The sequence below is a fragment of the Drosophila suzukii genome, chromosome 3, assembly GCF_043229965.1.
Source record: "Drosophila suzukii chromosome 3, CBGP_Dsuzu_IsoJpt1.0, whole genome shotgun sequence".
Classification (NCBI taxonomy): domain Eukaryota; kingdom Metazoa; phylum Arthropoda; class Insecta; order Diptera; family Drosophilidae; genus Drosophila; species Drosophila suzukii.
Genome location: NC_092082.1, coordinates 53,960,022 through 53,976,168, shown reverse-complemented (window position 1 = coordinate 53,976,168; position 16,147 = coordinate 53,960,022). Strand labels below are relative to the sequence as shown.

Below are 16,147 nucleotides of genomic sequence, written 5' to 3'. Positions count from 1 at the left end.
TATATTTATATATTTATATATTTATATATTATATATTTATATATTTATATATTTATATATTTATATATTTATATATTTATATATTTATATATTTATATATTTATATATTTATATATTTATATATTTATATATTTATATATTTATATATTTATATATTTATATATTTATATATTTATATATTTATATATTTATATATTTATATATTTATATATTTATATATTTATATATTTATATATTTATATATTTATATATTTATATATTTATATATTATATATTTAATATATTTATATATTTATATATTTATATTATATTTATATATATTTATATATTTATATATTTATATATTTATATATTTATATATTTATATATTTATATATTTATATATTTATATATTTATATATTTATATATTTATATATTTATATATTTATATATTTATATATTTATATATTTATATATTTATATATTTATATATTTATATATTTATATTTTATATATTTATATATTTATATATTTATATATTTATATATTTATATATTTATATATTTATATATTTATATATTTATATATTTATATATTTATATATTTATATATTTATATATTTATATATTTATATATTTATATATTTATATATTTATATATTTATATATTTATATATTTATATATTTATATATTTATATATTTATATATTTATATATTTATATATTTATATATTTATATATTTATATATTTATATATTTATATATTTATATATTTATATATTTATATATTTATATATTTATATATTTTATATTTATATATTTATATATTATATATTTATATATTTATATATTTATATATTATATATTTATATTTATATTTATATATTTATATATTTTTATATTTATATATTTATATATTTATATATTTATATATTTATATATTTATATATTTATATATTTATATATTTATATTTATATATTTATATATTTATATATTTATATATTTATATATTTATATATTTATATATTTATATATTTATATATTTATATATTTATATATTTATATATTTATATATTTATATATTTTATATTTATATATTTATATATTTATATATTTATATATTTATATATTTATATATTTATATATTTATATATTATATATTTATATATTTATATTTTATATATTTATATATTTATATATTTATATATTTATATATTTATATATTTATATATTTATATATTTATATATTTATATATTTATATATTTATATATTTATATATTTATATATTTATATATTTATATATTTATATATTTATATATTTATATATTTATATATTTATATATTTATATATTTATATATTTATATATTTATATATTTATATATTTATATATTTATATATTTATATATTTATATATTTATATATTTATATATTTATATATTATTATTTATATATTTATATATTTATATAATTATATATTTATATATTTATATATTTATATATTTATATTTTATATTTATATATTTATATATTTATATATTTATATATTTATATATTTATATATTTATATATTTATATATTTATATATTTATATATTTATATATTTATATATTTATATATTTATATATTTATATATTTATATATTTATATATTTATATATTTATATATTTATATATTTATATATTTATATATTTATATATTTATATATTTATATATTTATATATTTATATATTTATATATTTATATATTTATATATTTATATATTTATATATTTATATATTTATATATTTATATATTTATATATTTATATATTTATATATTTATATATTTATATATTTATATATTTATATATTTATATATTATATATATTTATAATTTATATATTTATATATTTATATATTTATATATTTATATATTTATATATTTATATATTTATATATTTATATATTTATATATTTATATATTTATATATTTATATATTTATATATTTATATATTTATATTTATATATTTATATATTTATATATTTATATATTTATATATTTATATATTTATATATTTATATATTTATATATTTATATATTTATATATTTATATATTTATATATTTATATATTTATATATTTATATATTTTATATATTTATATATTTATATATTTATTTATATTTTTATATATTTATATATTTATATATTTATATATTTATATATTTATATATTTATATATTTATATATTTATATATTTATATATTTATATATTTATATATTTATATATTTATATATTTATATATTTATATATTTATTTATTTATATATTTATATATTTATATATTTATATATTTATATATTATTATTATATTTATATATTTATATTTTATATATTTATATATTTATATATTTATATATTTATATATTTATATATTTATATATTTATATATTTATATATTTATATATTTATATATTTATATATTTATATATTTATATATTTATATATTTATATATTTATATATTTATATATTATATTTATATATTTATATATTTATATATTTATATATTTATATATTTATATATTTATATATTTATATATTTATATATTTATATATTTATATATTTATATATTTATATATTTATATTTTATTATATATTATATATTTATATATTTATATATTTATATATTATATATTTATATATTTATATATTTATATATTTATATATTTATATTGTATATATTTATATATTTATATATTTATATATTTATATATTTATATATTTATATATTTATTATTTATATATTTATATATTTATATATTTATATATTTATATATTTATATATTTATATATTATAATTTATATATTTATATATTTATATATTTATATATTTAATATTTATATATTTATATATTTATATATTTATATATTTATATATTTATATATTTATATATTTATATATTTATATATTTATATATTTATATATTTATATATTTATATATTTATATATTTATATATTTATATATTTTATATTTATATATTTTATATATTTATATATTTATATATTTATATATTTATATATTTATATATTTATATATTTATATATTTATATATTATATATTTATATATTTATATATTTATATATTTATATATTTATATATTTATATATTTATATATTTATATATTTATATTTTATATATTTATATATTTATATATTTATATTATTTATTATATTTTATATATTTATATATTTATATATTTATATATTTATATATTTATATATTTATATATTTATATATTTATATATTTATATATTTATATATTTATATATTTATATATTTATATATTTATATATTTATATATTTATATATTTATATATTTATATATTTATATTTTATATATTTATATATATTTATATATTTATATATTTATATATTTATATATTTATATATTTATATATTTATATATTTATATATTTATATATTTATATATTTATATATTATATATTTATATATTTTATATTTTATATATTTATATATTTATATATTTATATATTTATATTTATATATTTATATATTTATATATTTATATATTTATATATTATATATTTATATATTTATATATTTATATATTATATATTTATATATTTATATATTTATATATTTATATATTTATATATTTATATATTTATATATTTATATATTTATATATTATATATTTATATATTTATATATTTATATATTTATATATTTATATATTTATATATTTATATATTTATATATTTATATATTTATATATTTATATATTTATATATTTATATATTTATATATTTATATATTTTATATATTTATATATTTATATATTTATATATTTATATATTTATATATTTATATATTTATATATTTATATATTTATATATTTATATATTTATATATTTATATATTTATATATTTATATATTTATATATTTATATATTTATATATTTATATATTTATATATTTATATCACTGTGGACGGCAGTACACGTAGTGGCGAAGCGCGCAAGAGAGCGTGCGAAGACAACTACTATATATAGCCGCAGAATTAAAAATCTGCAATTATGGTCCGATCATAACAAGTGATACACCAATCGAAAGGTATCGCACTAACTAAGAAGATTGCTTACCAAGACTTTCGAAATATAGATTTGTTTGGGAGACAAAGCGGTGAAAGTGTAAAAGTACAAATTTAGAAAATTGGAGCTGCTGGATACGGTGGGGATAAAAGCCCCCGGCTGTTTAGCTAGTTTTATTCTTACTGAGAATATGCGTCGAATGACACCTCATTTGTTGAAATCCGATGTTCCGTTCAAAAGTAATTCAAAAAACAAGATTTTCTTCTTCTTCCCAAAATGAAAATGTTTGTCCCTTTGTTTGTGGGTTTGTATGCATCCCATCTTAGTTTTAGGGTTTTGGAACCCTATGGGTGTATAAAGTAGCTTGAAATAGGAAACGTTTGTTCTACGACTTTTGGAAAAACCCTCTAGTTTAGCGGAAAATCAAGAAAAAAAGACAGATTAAAAATGCTTATAGTAGCTAAACAACTAATGCTACAGAAACGTGCTATATATCTCTGAAAAGATAATTTAATATGCTAAATACTCTTCATATTGTAAAATTGTATAAAAATAATAGGTTTTGAGTTCTGATAAAAAGTTATTTTTAAAAACCACTTTTTGACTATTTCCTCAAAATTGAGTCGAACGATTTCTTTTTAAATTTTAAATCATATAGCCCTTAAGATTCCTCAACTTTTGATTTATAACACTTTTTGCCCTAAAAATTACCGTTTGGAAGTGCAACTGGTTTCAGCTCCGTATACGTAATATTCATACTTATTGGAATAAACAAAAAAAAACCAATTTGATGAAAAATATTCTTATTAGATTTTTTCAAACGGAAAATCTGTTATGGTTTTAGGGTCCTTTACTTGCATGAAGCTAATCGAAATAGGAAACTTGATCTATTTATATATATTGTATATATTTATTTATTATTTATTTATTTATTTATTTATTTATTTATTTATTTGTTTATTTATTTATTTATTTATTTATTTATTTATTTATTTATTTATTTATTTATTTATTTATTTATTTATTTATTTATTTATTTATTTATTTATTTATTTATTTATTTATTTATTTATTTATTTATTTATTTATTTATTTATTTATTTATTTATTTATTTATTTATTTATTTATTTATTTATTTATTTATTTATTTATTTATTTATTTATTTATTTATTTATTTATTTGATTATTTATTTACTTATTTCTTTATATATTTATTTATTTAGAACTAATATTTCTTATATTGAGCAGTTTAACACCATCTAAAATTTATAGGATCCTGAAACAGCATTTTGGGATAAACTGACAAACAGAATTAATCTTTCATTTTCAAATATTCCTACAAATTTTGGTTTTGGGTATTTAAAACGGATTGTCGGATTTTATCATACCCATCATTAGAGAATACAACTAGACTTACATGAGGGGCAATTATCCCCACCGGCCCCAAAAGCTCAAATTTTCTACATTTTCACTTTTACACTTTCACCACTCTTTTTCCCAAACCAATTGAAGTTTTTAAAGTCTTGGTATGCAATCCTTTTACTTTTGGCAATACCTTTCTATTGGTGTATCACTCAGTACGATCGGACCATCACATCAGATTTTCAGTTCTTCGCACACTCCCCTAGTGCGCTTCGTCAATTCGTGGACTGCCGTCCACAGTGACAAAGTGCGTTTGGATTCCTTTTAAGTCAGTTTAATGCCGATATGATGATTGATATTTATAATTGATTATTGATAGTGTTGATATGATGATTGTACATTATTTATGTGATTCGATTATTGCTTGCAATGGCTTTGTTGTTTATCGGCCCGATCGTATTGGAAATACAGGAAGTGGTACTTAAGCAACCAAGTGAAAGTACAATTGTATATATACTTCTAGAAACTTCCAATAAATCCCACGGGAGAACCCTGTTGGGTTGCATATGGAGATATTATCGTACAATTGACCACGACCCAAGACTAAATGTTATTGCAGACTTTTTCGTGAAATACACCGACATTATTATTTTTAACATAAGACTTGACCTTAAACAACATAATCAACCCTTTTACATATAGAGATTCTAAAAATATAAATTATAATAAACTAAAGATGGAATTTTTATGTTGTGATCGGTTATGTATTAATGTTTTCGTTATGTTGATTGACAATTAGATTCTTAAAACAACAGTTTTAATTAGTTGTTCAACGAGAAGCAATAAAATCAATTTCTGGCTTTTTTTATATGTCCTTGATTAGGTCTGTGCGTCCGTCCGTATGAACGCTGAGATCTAGGAATCTATAAAAGCTAGAAGATTGGCATTTGGAATGCAGAATCTTGGTGCTCTTGGGCAGCGCAAGATTATTTCAGCAGGGTTCCACGTCCACTCTAACGCCCATTACGCTTATACCAAAATAGCACCAACATTGTAAAGATTTTGTAAATGGGACTTTGCTTTGATTACACTAGCTTACAGCCAAAATGTTAATGGCTGTTCGTGGTAGAGTTGGACACATCAATCACAAAAATAAGTAAACAAATTTTTTAAGATACGTTTTTTAAAAGATTAAAAAAAAATGTGTTTGGTATTTCCACGTTTTCAATTATACCTTCCGTTGTGCCTTACCACATTGCGTGATATATGTTTTATTTAACAATTTTAATGTAACCCTTTTATTTTGCCGTATAAATATAAAAAGGCTACATTGAGTAAATTGTGAGCTACAACTCGGCAAAGTGAGGATGTGGAATTTTTTAAACAACTTAGTGACTGCATGGTGTCTGATAATATCGTCAAAGCTGGAAGTGGTCCCCTAAAAGAATAAAAAAGGCCTTGTTTGGACCAATTTTATAGTAAAAAAGATTAAATTTTTTTTATTATAGCTTTTTATTGCTTGCCCGGTAACAACTTGGAGTCAACAACTTGAATTTCAGTATTGACCAAAGTAATAATAATAAAGTTCGTGTAATTCCCCTAGGCAGTATGTAAAAGTCGGAAAGTATGTAACAGGTAGAAGGAAGCGTTTCCGACCGATACTAGAATAAAAACTTTAACTGAAATATATTGTTTTCATCAATACCTATCGATTGACCCAAAAAAAAGTTTGCCACGCCCACTGTAACGCCCATAATGCTTAAATCTGTCTAACGCCGGTAGGTGGCGCATTTTAATCTCGCTTTGCTGCTTGCATATCTCCATTTCCCTTTGGTCTTTTAGCTGAGTAACGGGTATCTGATAGTCGACGTACTCGACTATAGCGTTCTTCCTTGTTTAATTTACGAAATATTGGAAATATCGCTAAAAGTATTTAAATAAATAAACATATAAAAACTACATATACTCACTTTTTATACATTATTCGGTATATCCTTACTTCAATATTGCTATTAACAAACTCGCATATGTTTATTTGTTTAAATAGTTTTTTTTCGATTACGGATTATTATCGATTATTGATTTTAACAACGTTAAAGCATAACATAAAACTACTTACATTGGTCAATACCGACCTAACAATGTAAAGCTAAAATAAATATAATTAAATCTAGTTTACCATGGATTTGGTCCAAAAAATGGTTTGTTTTATTCGTTTGGACGGTAGCTTTAAAATGGTAAATTTCTCTGCTCTTTTTTTTTTATTTTTCGAGTTTGTACGAGATTAACAATCGCTTTACAGTCATTAACTTTTTCTTTTAATTCAATGTTTTTTAAGTTTCCGTGTTGTATGTCTGAAAATACTGAATTCACATAACAAATTTGCGCTGCGTACTAAGCTACGGAATCTAAATCTGAAATCCCAATTCTCTATCTTTCATAGTTTCCGAGACATCCGCGTTCATATTTCCATTTTTTTGAGGTGCAAACTTTTTTTTTGATACAATCGATAGGTATTGATGACAAGATACAATCCAGCTAAAAATCACACAAAGTAAAAGGATATATAAGATTCGATGAAAAGTATGTAACAGGTATAAGTAAGCGTTTCCGACCCTATAAAGAATATCTACTCTTGATCAGGATCACTAGCCGAGCCGATTCGTATGTCCATATGAAAGCTGAGATCGCGGAAATTACAAGAGCTAGAATGTTGGTATTAATGACGAAAATTCTACGCAGCTTAAATTTGTTTAGTATTTCCATCTCTCTCGTACTCCTCTTAGTTGAGCAATGGGTATTTATAGCACTTCTCTATCGACTATAGCGCTTTCTCTTGTTATTTCAAAAAAAATAACTAGAAACAAGGTCAATCGGCTAACTTCAACTGGAGATATAGATATTTAGGCAGCTTTTTTTTTTAATTTAACGTTTATTAAACAACTTTTAAAAATTTAGTCTAAAACATTTTTTTGGCCAAATCTTAGTACACGCGTTTATTGGTTTACAGTAAGAAGAGGTTATGGCAAATCACAAATGTTAAATATTTTTTTAAATACGTATGGCTTGTAAAAGAACAATCAATATACTTTATAGCGTCGGAAATGCTTAGGTGTCAGGCATCTAATGGTCGTATACATTAGAGCCCTGCAGGAGTTTACTCGAAGAACCCTTTGACTCCCCTTATAGGTAGACGGCTAGATCGACTAGTTATGCTAACAACGAATATATACTTTAAGGAGTTGCAGACGCTTCCTTCTATCTGTTTCATACACATTGGGCTTCTCTGAAATACGATATTCGGCTATTGGAAAGGATCTGCTTTATAATCCTATCACTAAACGGTATCGTATGCGAAGCAGCGCACTTAGACTGCAAACCTATCATTGCTTCTTGAGGTAGTCATTTCATAGCCGTTTTTTTCTTGTCCATCCAAACGTTTTTAGGCTGTATAAGGAGTGTTTGCGCACTTTGCGCGTTCTATTTTAAAATTTTGTTGAAGAGTGTAAGGCTGGAGCGGGAGCGAAATAAAGCTTTCTTCGCTCTCGCGAATTCGCCGTCTCTCGCCCCTAGTAAAGATATGCTTACGGAAAACGTAAAATGAAATTAAAGGCCAGTTGTTGTATGAGAATAATTGCGCACACTCGCTTTTGAATCGAACAAATCCCGGATCCCTGCAATCACCAGTTTTCGCGTTTTCGTTTATACAAAACAGTATTTGTTGGGGGCGGGTGAATAGGTGAAGCTCCAAGATCGAATGGTAACCAAAAAACACGGGTGTACTTTGGGGTTTTTACGCGACGTGCATAGATGTTTATTTGTGCACTTGGAAGTAAGAACTGCTTAAGCCTAACTTAACTTAAGCGTTCCAGAGCAGAGCGGAGACTTAGGGGAGAGATGGAGAGGGAGAGCGGACGGTAGTGCTAGCGCGCGAGATGTAGACATCTGGATAAAACTGCCACTCGACACTGCCTCCTGAAATTAAACGCCCTTTTGACGTAAACATTCTCCCCCCCCCTTGCGAGGACACCCGTAGCAAGAACCTCAGGATAGTAGGCTCAGGAATATGTTGGAAGTGTAGATCGGTCGTCCGTGTGTAGAAGAGTGTGGTGGGCCTTTCCACATTTGTGGCAGTGATGACCACTGCGGAAGGAGTCCTTGGAATGATTGTGAGCCAAGCAATTGGAGCAGTACTTCTGGATATGTACTTTCTGAAGCCGATTCTGGGGGCTTAGCCGTAGAAAGTGGTGGCACTTCCGTAGAGGATGGAATTGGTAAGATTTAATACCTCGAGTACGTCTGCCATCCATGGCGGGGTATGGAGCCCAATATTCGGATGGAGTATTCTTAGGAGGGACTTTTTGTACGGAAACTTGCGCTGAATAGGACGAAATGATGTGTGGAACTGAGGCGGATACTGGCCTTGGAGGGTCGGATGGAATCGGCGGAGTAGTAGGGCCGCTGCTTCGATGCAGCAATGTGTGATGCCGATCTTGGCAAGTGAGACAGTTGTGAGCGCTTGTGCAATCTTGGAATTGATGGCTGCTTGCAAAGCAATCGGAGCACAACTGCTTCCTTTGAATATAGGCTAGGCGATCGTCTACCGTCATTTGTAGGAAGCGTGGACATATACGCACGGGGTGGTTCTTTTTTGAACACAGATCACAGCCTTTGGGTATCGGAACTAGCCTTGTGTTAAAGGAATTTATTTTTGAAAATTCTGCCACTCGATTTGTGTATTTGAAATGGACGTGGTGGAAATTGGCAGATCGGAAGCTATCGATGGCCTCAAGAGTTCGATGGCGCTCCGTCAAATAGGAATCAAGCTCAAGCCACGTAGGAATTTCGGATTTATTTTTGATGGATTGCTCCCATAATGAGAGAGTGAGCTTTGGTAGTTTTGTCGAGCACATATACACCAGGATAGGGTCCCAATTCTCAATATTAACACCGGAAAATTTTAAGAAACCTTGAACCAACCTTGAAAAGTGCGTTGAAGTTCCTTTAAGGCTGCTCCTGGCTCCTGTGCTATGGATTGCACATTGAAAAGTGTTTTCAGGTGACTGTTCACTTGCAATCGCTTATTTTCGAAACGCTCAGTTAGGTTATTCCAGGCTGAGCGAAAGCCATCATTGGTGAGTGGGGATCTCGAAACTATGGAATGAGCTTCGCCACTTGTTTTTGAATTTAAATGAGACAATTTTTCAACGGGCGTTAGACTCGGATTGTCTATGTATATTGCCGTGAATAGGTACCGGAAAGTCGGCCAGCGAAGATAATCGCCAGAGAAAACCTCTGTGTCGATAGGAGGGAGCCGACAGCCATAAGACGTGGAATTTCGGGACGGATTTACTGGAGCTTGAGGTATTTGGGAGGAGTCTTTTTGGATTTGTTCCAACAGCTGCGCGGCAAATATTTCGTAAGTGGAGTACGTTTGGTAATACTTGGACTTTAGTATGGATTTTGTGTCTGCGGCGCTCTCGCCTGCAGCTATAATGCAGTCGGAGAATATGTCGTATGCTGCCTTTACCGTTTGCCACAAGGAATTGAGGTGATCGCGACGGATTTTACAGGCGGTTAACGTTGGGGTAGGAGCACCTGGAGCGTTCACAGTGGCCTCAAAGTGGATCAGACAGTCAACTGTGGCCATAAATCGGGTTAAAGCGGATTTTACTGATGTTGCCGTGACGTAAAATAATTTAGAATTTTAATTCAGTAAGGAAACGGGCTTAAATCCAATTGGAATTTAGGAACCAATCAAGATTTTTAATATATACGGTCACACTGTCGGATAGGCAGAGCCAATAAATATTTATTATATCGGATGGTCGGACTTATGTAAAGAATTACCGACTTTAATATTGTATGTTTGGAAGGCACATTTATTGTGAGCTCTTGACCCATTGTGCACTGGCGAAAATATCGATCTACGTATGTATGTACACTGTACATATGTACATATGTGGGGTGCGAATAGCGGAATAACGTTGCGGGAATTGGAAAGACTTCGCTTATTTTTGTATGTCAGTGCGTTTGTTTGTCACCTGCACAACTAAATTGCAAACGATTTGCTGGAGTAAGTTTGTGGAATTTGTAACTTTGCTTTTAATTTTAGAAATAGTTTAGCCGTATTTGTGGGTCGAGAAAAGTAGTTGGAGTGGACTGTATTAGAAAGAGTAGTTAGAGTGGACTGTATTTGAATATTTATGTAAATATACACACGCAGCTGGAACACAATAAAAAAAATGGAGTGCAAATCCGAAGGAAAAATTTTATGATCGGGAATTTTTTACTGTGGCTGAGTTATATTTTACACACAATTGGAATTGAAAATATATTTGAGAAATATTTTAGTTGAATAGTAGCACTGAAATATCTTTTGGAATTGTTTCAAGTGCGCAACTGTGGGCAAAGAAAACTGGAATATTGTCGGGCACAAGTAACGGAATCGAAATACATATATTAAATGCCGTTGCGTTGGATTAATCACTTTTGGATTTAGACAATATGTATATCATACAGAAAGTTAGTCGAAATAGGGTTCGAAAAACTGGCTGTATGACCAGCAATTATAGTAAGTGGAACTTATCTGGAGCGGTTTAAGCCTGCTGGGACAAAGTCAAAGAAAACTCCAGGAGAGGAAAATCCAAAGATTTTGAAATCCGGCTTCGACTGGACCAAAATGTTGGGGGCGGTGTGGCTTGATCGATGAAAATAGGTGAAGCCCCAAGATCGAATGGTACCCAAAAAACAGGGGAGTACTTTGGGGTTTTAACGCGACGTGCATAGATGTTTATTTGTACACTTGGAAATAAGAACTGCTTAAGCCTAACTTAACTTAAGCGCTCCAAAACAGAGCGGAGACTTAGGGGAGAGATGGAGAGGGAGAGCGGACGGCAGTGCTAGCGCGCGAGATGTAGACATCTGGATAAAACTGCCGCTCGACACTGCCTCCTTAAATTAAACGCCCTTTTGACGCAAACAGTGTTAAATTTTCAAGGAGAAAATCTTTGAAATACAACCTTCTGAGCTGTTTACGCTGTTCGAAAAATATGAGCTGATAGACTTGTTTTGTTGCTGTGAGCTATTCGAGCCTAGAACTGTTTCAAAGGGATCATTGTATTGATCCCATGAGCTTTGATTCCAAAGTAGAGTAAAAGAGTGTCCTTGATTCGTCGGAAAGTATGTAGCAGGTAACACTCGTTTCCGACGCCTTAAAGAATATATATACTTGTTCAGGATCACTAGCTGAGTTCAACTAGCCATATCCGCCTGTCTGTCCGTCCGTATGAACGCTTTGGATTGCCGGTTCTTGAGGTCCTTGCTCAATGCAAGTTTATTTCAGCAGGGTAGCACGCCCACCCCCTCACGCCCACAAACGCCTATAGCACTGCAAACTGTCTAGCGCACACATTTTTTAATATTTTCTCAACGTGTAAATGAGATCTTTTTCTGTTTATCTATACCCATCTACATGCCAAAAATTGTTCAAAGTGGACCTTTCATAAAAAAAGTATGCCAATAAAGTATGCAATCTCGAAAACACCCGATTTGCTGCATTCCTATCGCCGTCTTCCTCTCACGCCCTCTATCTGAGTAGCGGGTTTATTATATTGCTACTTGGTACATACTTTTCAACGAGATTATACCCGATTATTCTACGAGCAACGAGTATCACTAAAATAACAAGGGTTAAATAAAAAAATTAAGGTATGATAATAAATTTCCAAATAAAACCTTAAGGTAGTCTTTAAAATTAGTTTAACCAAAATATTTTAAATTTTAAATCCAAATCTGTTCTTCACTATGCCAAATTTGCTAAGTATCCAAGTGTCTAGGTCACTACCACTTAAACTATTGATAAAATTTCCTTTATCTTCAAACTTCTAACTTTGATTTTTATTTATTTGCAAGGTCTACTTTTGGTTCCAAATGGCGAGGCCTTGGGAAATTGGTTTGGAGATGGAAGTACAGAGTCGGAGGATTCATTTACAGAAATAAATAATTGGAAAAATATTACACATATAAATAAAACGTCCACAAAGTCTTCCCATTCCTGGGGTATACTTTTTACAATATTGGGAACAGTGCTTCTTGACTTTGACGCTGATGCTTGTCAAAGTCCAGCTAGAGCATATCTTTTGGATGTATGCTTACCAGAAGATCATGCAAAAGGTCTGTCCACATTCACTGTTATGGCAGGCTTAGGAGGATTTTTTGGTTATTCAATGGGAGGCCTGAACTGGGACGAAACGGAAATCGGTAAGATGAATACAGTTGACATTTTGCTTTGTTTTACAAAAAAAACTTATTTTAGGACGTCGATTAGGTGGACACGTGAAGGCCGTTTTTTCTATAATAACAATTATTTTTGTTACATGTGTGGCATTTACAATAACAAGTTTTGCTGAAATTCCTCTTTGGGTACTAGCAACCGTGGATTCTAGTAATTCTGGGGCCGATACGCTACCTGTCGTATTAAAATCATACGGTGCTTGTGAAGGAGGCGATGAACAGGTAATATTTCAAATAGTTTGTAGCATAAAAAAAGCGTTTACCCGTTACTAGTAGAGTAAAAGGGTATACTAAATTGGTCGGAAAGTATGTAACAGGAAGAAGAAAGCGTTTCCGACCCCACAAAGTATATATATTCTTGGTCAGGAACACTAGCCGCTTCGACCTAGCCGTACACTGGTCGGCATAAGTATTTGAACGTAGTAAAAGTTAAATATACTAAAAATTTGAACTTACTTTTTGTAAGCTTTGGCATCAATGGAAAGGTAATTTAAATGCCGTTTGAATGATACAATACTTTTCTTAGCCCGTTCAGTGCGGTTCGTGGGCGTTAGAGTGGGCGTGGCAAACTTTTTTTTGGATCAATCGATAGGTACTGACGAGACTAATACATTTCAGACAAAATTTGTTATATAGGATGAAAATTGTGGGCGCCACAGGTTTGGGCGGTTTGTGGGCGTTAGGCTAAGGAATCTAAATCGGAAATCCCAATTCTCTATCTTTGATAGTTTCCGAGATATCCGCGTTCAAACTTACGATTTTTTAAAGTTTGTGGGCGTGGACAACTTTTTTTTTAGTCAATCGATACATATTGATAAGAACAATATATTTCAGTTAAAATTTTTATTCTAGCATCAAAACTGTAGGAGCCATAGTTTTGGGAGGTTTGTGGGCGTTAGAGCAAGAAGCTCAGGAATCTGCATGGCAAGTCCCAATAGCCTAGCTCTTATAGTTTCCGAGATCCCAGCGTTATCCGGACGGACGGACAGACGGACAGACGAACATGGCTAGATCGACTCGGCTAGTGATCCTGATCAGGAATGATACAATACTTTTCTTAACCCATTCAGTACTTATTGAAAAGGACGAGTTTGTGTAAAATCTTCTTCATAAACTTTTTTCCTCGTCTTGAAAACTTAAATTTTTTGATGAAAAAAAATTTTTCTTCTTCAAAGTTGGGATAGTAACTGCAAAAAGAAATTTTTCAAAAATCATTTTCCTTTTTTTTTTATTTTTTTAAAGTGAAAACGTCGGACAAAATTTGTATGAAAAAATAAAAATATGGCTCAAATACATGTTTTTAATCATTTTCAAAAAATCATAAAAATATTAGCAAATTGATTTTTGAAAAATTCTTTATCTAGTTTTATTTTTGCTTGGAGAAACTTTTTGCATCAAAAAATGTAAGTTTTCATGACGAGGAAAAAATTAGATTTTTACACAATATCGACCTTTTCAATAAGTACTGAATGGGTTCAGAAATGTATTGTATCATTCAAACGGCATTTAAATTACTTTTCCATTGAGGCCAAAGCTTACAAAAAGTAAGTTCAACTTATGAGTATAACTTTTCGTCAAAATTCTTATGCCGACCAGTGTATATCCGGAAGAACGCTATGATTTCGGAAACTATAACAGCTGCAATACTGGGATTAGGTATGCAGATTCTATAGATCCCTGGGCAGCGTAAGTTTGTTTCCTCAATTTGCCACGCCCACTCTTACGCCCACAAACCGCCCAAAACTGCGGCTCCTACAGTTTTAATGATAAGATAAAAATTTTAACTGAAATGTATTGTTCTCATCAATACCTATCGATTGACTCAAAAAATGTTTGCCACGCCCACTCTACCGCCCATAAGGGATAAGTCTGTCTGCCGCCCACTTTGCAATCTATCTTGTCTGCTTGCATATCTCCATCTTCCTTTGATCCCTTTAGCTGAGTGACGGGTATTTGAAAGGCTTGGTACTCGGCTATAGCGTTTTTTCTTGTTTTTAGGAATCGGAGTATATAAGGCAGCGTAAATGTTACGAGTTTTTTCATAAAAATAACATTTTCACAATCATTTTCTTACTTCTAATGTAAAAGCAAGGAAAAACTTTTATTTGTTGACAATTGTTATACAATAAATGTAAAAAAAAACGGTTGTTCTTGGCGTTATATTAAAAATTGCGAAGTAAATGGTGTGCTACTTGGCGCTTTTTGATTAAAGTGAAGAATCTGAAGACTGCCCAAAACTACCATATAACTGTTTTCACAACTTTTTTCTGCAAATATTACCAATAACTGCAAAATTTTGGATTGATGATGTATAAAAATTTAATGGAAATCCTTCTTAAAAAATTGACAACAGTTACAAGTGATTATTCGTTAGGAGGGTAAATAGAAAGTATGTAACGCGTAGAAGGAAGG

At 27.5% G+C, this 16,147-nt stretch overlaps 1 protein-coding gene across 1 annotated transcript in view; it reads left to right on the top strand.

Annotated features, from left to right (window-relative positions):
- The window catches only part of lovit (loss of visual transmission), a 654,250-nt gene that overhangs the window by 90,343 nt on the left and 547,760 nt on the right, over window positions 1-16,147 (top strand). The window contains exons 2-3 of the mRNA XM_070996020.1: window positions 13,355-13,702; window positions 13,758-13,957. Coding sequence (XP_070852121.1) covers window positions 13,355-13,702; window positions 13,758-13,957 — 548 coding nt within the window. The remainder of the gene's footprint in view (window positions 1-13,354; window positions 13,703-13,757; window positions 13,958-16,147) is intronic.